Consider the following 7,277-nt stretch of genomic DNA (forward strand, 5'->3'; position numbering starts at 1 on the left):
AATGGTTTTGAATTGGTTTAAGTATGATTATGTTTTAATCATGGTTTAATAGTTTTGAAAATTAATGAAACTATTAAGGGATATGAAGGTTATACTGTATATAACTATTTATACACATGTGTATCATTGTTTATTAAACTTAAAACTTTATTAGTTATATAAATAAATAGTTAATAAAATTAATAAACTTAAAATTTAAGTTTAAGTTTATTAAATTTAAATATGTGTATCATTTAAGTTTAACTTTATTAAACTTAAAATTAATAAAGTTTTAAGTTTAATAAACAATGATACACATATGTATAAATAGTTATATACAGTATAACATTCACATCCCTTAATAGTTTCATTAATTTTCAAAACCATTAAACCATGATTAAAACATAATCATATTTAAACCAATTCAAAACTCATTCTCTTTTAAAGAAAAACCCCTTCAACCTTAACTCTATTTTGAATAATTTTTTAATCATTTAAATGCTAAAATATAATTCAAGAAAAATTATATTCAATCCAAAAGTCAATAATGAATTTAATTATTTAAACCATATAGTTAATACCTAGACTTTAACAAATCATTCATGTCTTTACCAATATTATTTTATTAATATATATAAAATAATACACTAACATGTCATTATTCTAATTTAAGAATATCTAATCCTAATCCAACTTATACATACAGTATCTATTGATGAATTTTAATCATCTAATACACATAGCAATTTAATTATACTTTAACAATTCAACCATGCCATTATGAATATATTTATTTATATATTGGCAACTCAACCATTCCTCCTCAAGTATATATATTTATACTTTGACAATTCAACCATGCCTTCATAAGTATATTTATTTATACATTGGCAATTCAACCATGCCTCCAGAAGTATATACTTTTAAACTAACAACTCATCCATACTTCCTATGTATGTATTTTATTTATACAAATACTTAGGCACTATATTTACACCTATGACAACTCATCCATGCCTACTACTTAATTATGTATCAACTTTAAACATAATAGTAAGTTAATTCATACGTAAACATCTCCTGCAGATTATAAGCATATCACAAATTTGCTAACCAACCTCTCCAGATATATCAAATAAGAATAATATTAATAATCATCTTAATTGATATATATATACATACACATATATTTTATAATATATAAATATGTATAATATCATCCATAATAATTTTTGATTATTTAAATCATATCAATATATATATATATGTGTGTGTGTGTGTACACACACACACACACACACATATATATATATATATTCACACACTTCATTCCATAACAATATATTAATTTAATTATATTTACGCAATTTAAATGCTGCTAAATATCGTCAGAAATAGTTTCCCATAAAAACTCCATCTCGGTAAATAATTTTTCGATATTGTCTCCCTAAAACGTAAAATACTTCATAGTATGATGGGAATCTGATAATGAAATTGGTACCATTGGAAAGAGAACGAAAAATTCTTAAATTTGAGCTCAAGAATAACCCAATTTCGATTTAAGATGACTAAGTTATGACCGTTTTAATTTTATGTCACAAATAGGCAAAATAATTGGCCGAGCTCAAACACAACTGTGAGCGCGCCCACACTGGATTAGCTCACTTGAGCTCACACAAATGCACCCACACCAGATTTGCTCACTTGAACTCATATGTATGCACCCACACCAGATCAATCTTTTGTTGACCAAAGCTAATCCATGGTTCAGATTCACATGCGCACCTAGTTTCCATGATCTCTAGCACACTGGATCAACTCACTTATACTAAAATAAACCAAGGGCTCAGATCAGCGTATGTACCTTATTCCTATGCACATGCAAATACAGAATCCTACTATGATAAATCAGGACCAATCTATGGTCCAGATGTGGGCGCACTGAAAGCTTGTATGCCGCGCCACACCAGATCACATCCCTTAATGAAGGCGCCACCGCTTTCTACAGAAGCTCTACAGAAGTGGTATATATATATATATATATATATATATATATATATAGTTACCAAATAAAATACAAAATTAAACATAATAAATTCCTAAAAATTATAGAAAAATACCAGAAAATTTTAGAAAATTACAGAAAATTTTCAGAAATTCTATAAACCCTAAATAACCTTCTTGGGTCACAGATCAAACATAACAGTTGTTTTTAATATATACAACCTATATATATAATTAAAATCCAACAATGCTAAAAAAATAAAATAATAATAAATCATACTTTTAGTACTACAATTTAACCTTAATTTAATCAAATAAAATTAACTTAATACTTTTGATTAAATCCGTTCTAATCATAATTTTAATTAATAATTTAATTAAAGCCTTGATATTCAAGATGAAAAACTTATGGGTCCTAAGAGGAGAGTTAGAAAAGAACTTGCCTGAAGGTTTCGAAACGAAACCGACGCTTCAAATTTTAATTGTTTCTTCCAATTCCAGCGTCTTCTTTCTTTAATTCGGCTTTCTCTTTGTCAACCTCATCCTCTTCTCTCTCCACTTCTCTTATTTTTCTAACGTGTCAACCTTTAACCCTAAAGTCTTATGTGTATATTTAATTAGAGATGATTTACTTATTGGTTTTCAGAGGTTTGGTAAAGAGAACTTGCTCGTAGGGTTTAACCTATGATTTATTTTTCAAGTTATTAGAGGTTCCAGTCTCGAGATTGAGGATCCGCAGCTGGGAGACTGTCATTTATCTATTCATCCTGTGTATTTTTTTAAGTAGTATTGAATTATTGGATAATGTTTTAAGGGATCCCTGAGTTATGTGATTCTCGAGTTGTAATTGTTGAAGAATCATTAATTAATTTTTATTTATTAGTTTTATTATTTATTCTTTTTATTTCATTTTGTACTCTGTACTTATTTGAAATACTTTAATTGTTTTGATATTCCCCTGATTTTGTGCGCGAATTTGATCAACTCGTGTTCCGAAATTAGGGGGTATCACAGTAAATGAGATAAAAATTGAATTTTTAATTGAAATTTATAATAGGAAAATTATTGATAAGTGGGCTATTTTTTATTAAAATTTACTAATATTTTATTTATATACTAGAAAATTATTTATCTAATATTTATAAAATTAGAAAAGATGTGGAGACTAAATAGACTAAATTATTTATATTTTTTATATATTTCCTTGTCTAATTAGAAAGAGTAAATTATTTATTTTCTTTATATATTTTCTTATCTAATTAAATTTTCTTTTATTAAAAAAACAAATAATAAACAGATAATTTAAGTTTTATAGAAACCCTTCTAAACACCTTAAATTAATTTTAAAATTAAACCATACTTTTGAAAGATATATACTCATTCTTATTATAGTCCTTCTCTACAAATATATACTAATACTTTTAAATATCACATGCTAAATGACAGTTTGTATGACTACTTGTATAAGTTGCTAAAGTAATAATTTTATTTTCTTAAAACTTATAAAATATTTATTTTAGTTAAAGTTATTTTGTTTCTTAACCTTTTATCAGGGTAATAATGATATATATTTTTCAGTGCAAAATCAAAGCACTCAAAACATTATTTCAAAAATTGAAACAATTTTTTTTAAAAAATAAAGTGATTTAGGTTGCATTTTTTTTTTCTTCCAATTTTTGGATTTCTTAAGATATATGTACTATAACTATTTTATAAATAAAATAAAATTGCAATTGATTTTAAAAAATTCAAATTATAATTACATAGTACTGGTTTGCCCCCAATGTAAAATTGCTCCCATATAAACAGTCCAATCCTATGCATTTCAAATAATTAAGCAGAGTTGTTGATATGACAAAATTTACATCATGAGGTAATCAATTACTCTCACCTTAACATTACCTATGAACTAGGAGTAATATATATATATATATATATATATTGACCCTTCATATCAGAATTTTATTGGAGAAGGTGGTAATCTTCTTCATTCATGGAGTCTGGGTTGATGGATGGGCCACAGAACATGCCACCCCATTGAGGAAAGTAGATCAGTGTGGCTGAGAGGGTACAGACAATCATCGTTAGGCCCATGAGAGAAATGCCTGTTTGGGTTGAGAAATTATTCGACCCGGAAAAGAACAACTCTTGTGACACCACTGCCCCTATTGTCCCACCACTCCCTGCCATCCCTGAAATTACTCCCAAGGACCTGCATACCATCCACATATTGTAATTATACTAGTTAAAAAAAAATGTAATACTTATAATAATTAATACATAAATAAAAATAAAAGATTGAGTGGATTAAATATAAAAATTTATTTTTTTACAAATGATTTTTGAATTGTATAATTGTGTTCGGCTACATAGAATTTATGTATATTTTAATTTAATTCTTTGAATTATTATTTTTTAATTCCACTAATTACAGTTTTAGAATTTATGTATATTTTAATTCAATTCTTTGAATTATTATTTTTTAATTCCACTAATTACAGTTTTAAAATTAGCATACTATCTTGATTGCTTACACGTGTGGAACATCCACACGTGTGAGCATCGCTGTCGGTTGATGCAGTAGAGCAGTGTGTTACCTTACTGAATCAGATCAATTGTGGAGCCCACTGTCCCTGTCACCACAAGGATTGGTCCTTTTCAGACAATGTGTCTTCCTTCTGAAGACAACAGTACAATGTTCTTGATAAACGTGGGTGAATCCAAGTGTTACGAAATGAAATGAAATGAAATTGATTTATCTGATTAATTATTATCCTCTTAAGTTATTCAACTCACAATGATTAATTTGAATCGCCAATCGATAGCTAAAAGACACGGGTTTATGGTCTGTTCGGCAAGGGCAGCAAAAACAAAATATCCCATGCCTCCCAATTTTCACTTTTCGTCGAGTTACTTTAAAAAAAGGTTGTGTTGAGCACCTCATTGGTTTGAAATTAAAAGGCTACCAAACGTACCTTTTGGAAACGAATGGAACCACGCCAAACGCAAGGCCAGCAGCGGCTTGAACGAACACAGAGAACCCACACATCACACCTATGGAACCCCACAGCGAGTTGACTCGCCCGAGTAACACACACAACAAACCCGCCACGGTCTGCACCACCCACAAGCCCCACAGCCTCCCCCTCATCCCAAACCTCCTCCCCATCTCGTCGGAAACCACCCCTCCCGCCGGCCTCGACACGATATTCGCCAACCCGAAGCTCGCCGCAATCGCCCCCGCCGTCTGAATCTTCACGTGAAACCTATCGTAAAAGTACTGCGCTACGATATTATCAGTTGTTAGCTCAACTCCAAAGCTATAACCATACAACAAACCCAATATCCACCCTCTGTAATTCTTAAGCCCATTAATCAGAACTCCGAGAGCGTTGTCTCTTGAGTTATTTCCGAGTTTTCGTGACCGTTTATAGTTCCCGTCCGGCAAGTCTTGGCCGAGGAACAACACCATGACTGCTGTTACAGCTTGGAATATCGCCGGGACGATGAAGGCGAGACGCCATGCAGTGGAAGATGGTACGTTGAAGGTGGTGGCGATGAGAGAGAAAATGAGTGGCATTACGAGCTGGGTGACTCCGGCGCCAACGTTGGCCCACCCTGCTGCCACGCCGTTGGCGCGGCCCACGATGTTGCCGGAGAACATGGAGCTCATCCAGAACTGGTTGGCGACGAAGTTGGCCAGCGAGAGGCCGACGAGGAAGCGAACGATGATGAAGGAGAGGGGTGATGAGATGAGGGACGTTGAGAGGATTATTGGGGCGGTGAGGAGAGAGAGAGAGGCGGAGGCGATGCGGGGTCCGACGAGGTCACATGCAGGGCCCATGGCTAGGCGGGAGAAGATGGAGCCAACGAAGGAGGCAATGCCGGCGTGGCCAATGTCGGTGGCGGTGAGGTGGAGGTCCTCGCGGATGACGGCGAGGAGTGGTGGGATAGAGAAGGTGGAGAAGTAGCAGGAGAAGAGAGAGAGCCATGCGAGGTGGAAGGCTCGCATGTGCGGCGACGACAGGGAGAATGGCCGGAATACGGTGGCCTTGTGATCGGAATCCACCGGGAGAGAGAAGGCGAATTGGGTCTTCGAGGATGCTTCCATGTTTTAATTACAGCGGAGAATATAATTGAATTGAATTCATTGAATGCGTATTTTTGAATTGAATTTATGTAATGCGTATTGATGCAACGGTGTTCAAATTAGTAAGAACACATGGATGTTTATAGTGGAGGTGACAGCTATGACATGCTGGGTAACACCGTGCCACACACACTTACTATACAAGATATTTTTTTTGGAAATAAAACTGTTTATTAAAATAAATAAATAAAACAAAACCATGAGTTGATATATATTGATAAGACATAAAGCAATGTCATTATCTACATGGGACAAACACAAACATGTTATTTTCTTTCCATGAATAGGTTGTTTGTATATCCTTCAAAAACATCATGACGCAATAGGTGACTCAGGTGGGTCGATTATTCAATGTTGACGGATTCCAACATGGCATGCCCAACATACCCCCAATTACTAATTTTTATCCCAATTTAAATCAGGTAATTATTCACAATGAATAGCCCTCTTAAACTCTCACACTTTACATGTGTTCTTACTTTCATATTATGAGAGCTGACTTAATGAGTTAGAACTCAAACCCTAATACCTATCAAGTCTTAGATTTGAGCCTTTGGGTACGTAAACAATGACTTAATGAGTTAGAACTCAAACCGAAATACCTGTTAAGTCTTAGATTTGAGCCTTTAGGTACGTAAACAATTTTTATGAAAGTACACAAATATGACTTAATGGGTGAGAACTCAGACCCTAATGTCTCACCCTAAAGTGTGATATATCCTTTGAAAGAAACCGAAAAAAAAAAAAAATGTACACCACATGTACCTATAATGCTTGTCCATCCCGTAGGTAAAATCAAAAGATCATGATTGAGATGGAGATATACGATGTGTGGAGATGATACTCTGATTATGGATGTTTATGCTTGCGTCCAAAATATGATTTATCTCATTAGAAATGGTCCTCACAAAAAACATGGGTTTTTTTTTTTTTGTCTTGAAGATCATAATGGTTACACAAGACGACAAAATCATTTGTTTTCTAGCCATAACTTTTCTCATAATTCTCTTATTGTCATGTGGGAATGGTTTCTCGCTAGGTTTGCCCATAAGTTTGCTGGTGGAGGTCTCTTATGGGCCCAAATGGTAGCTGGTGAACAGTACAGGGTTTTTTTGGTCAAGAGACATATGGTTTCTAAGTCGGT

The 7,277-nt window shown here is 33.1% G+C and overlaps 1 protein-coding gene across 2 annotated transcripts; it reads right to left on the reverse strand.

Annotated features, from left to right (window-relative positions):
• Window positions 1-3,806: 3,806 nt before the first annotated feature.
• LOC132315747 (high affinity nitrate transporter 2.7) lies at window positions 3,807-6,246 on the reverse strand. Of its 2 annotated transcripts, none has more exons than XM_059814138.1 (2): window positions 4,959-6,236; window positions 3,807-4,195 (listed from the first exon to the last, which is right to left on the reverse strand). In XM_059814138.1, the coding sequence occupies exons 1-2, from the start codon at window positions 6,092-6,094 to the stop codon at window positions 3,946-3,948; spliced, it is 1,386 nt and encodes a 461-aa protein (XP_059670121.1). In that variant the 5' UTR covers window positions 6,095-6,236; the 3' UTR covers window positions 3,807-3,945. The 2 variants fall into 2 exon arrangements, with proteins under 2 accessions (XP_059670121.1, XP_059670122.1); XM_059814139.1 differs by lacking the exon at window positions 3,807-4,195 and adding an exon at window positions 4,277-4,661 and having other exon boundaries at window positions 4,959-6,246.
• Window positions 6,247-7,277: the final 1,031 nt, after the last annotated feature.

The sequence above is a fragment of the Cornus florida genome, unplaced genomic scaffold (assembly GCF_030987335.1).
Source record: "Cornus florida cultivar Cherokee Brave unplaced genomic scaffold, ASM3098733v1 CherokeeBrave_3.0.0_Hap2_Chr07, whole genome shotgun sequence".
Classification (NCBI taxonomy): domain Eukaryota; kingdom Viridiplantae; phylum Streptophyta; class Magnoliopsida; order Cornales; family Cornaceae; genus Cornus; species Cornus florida.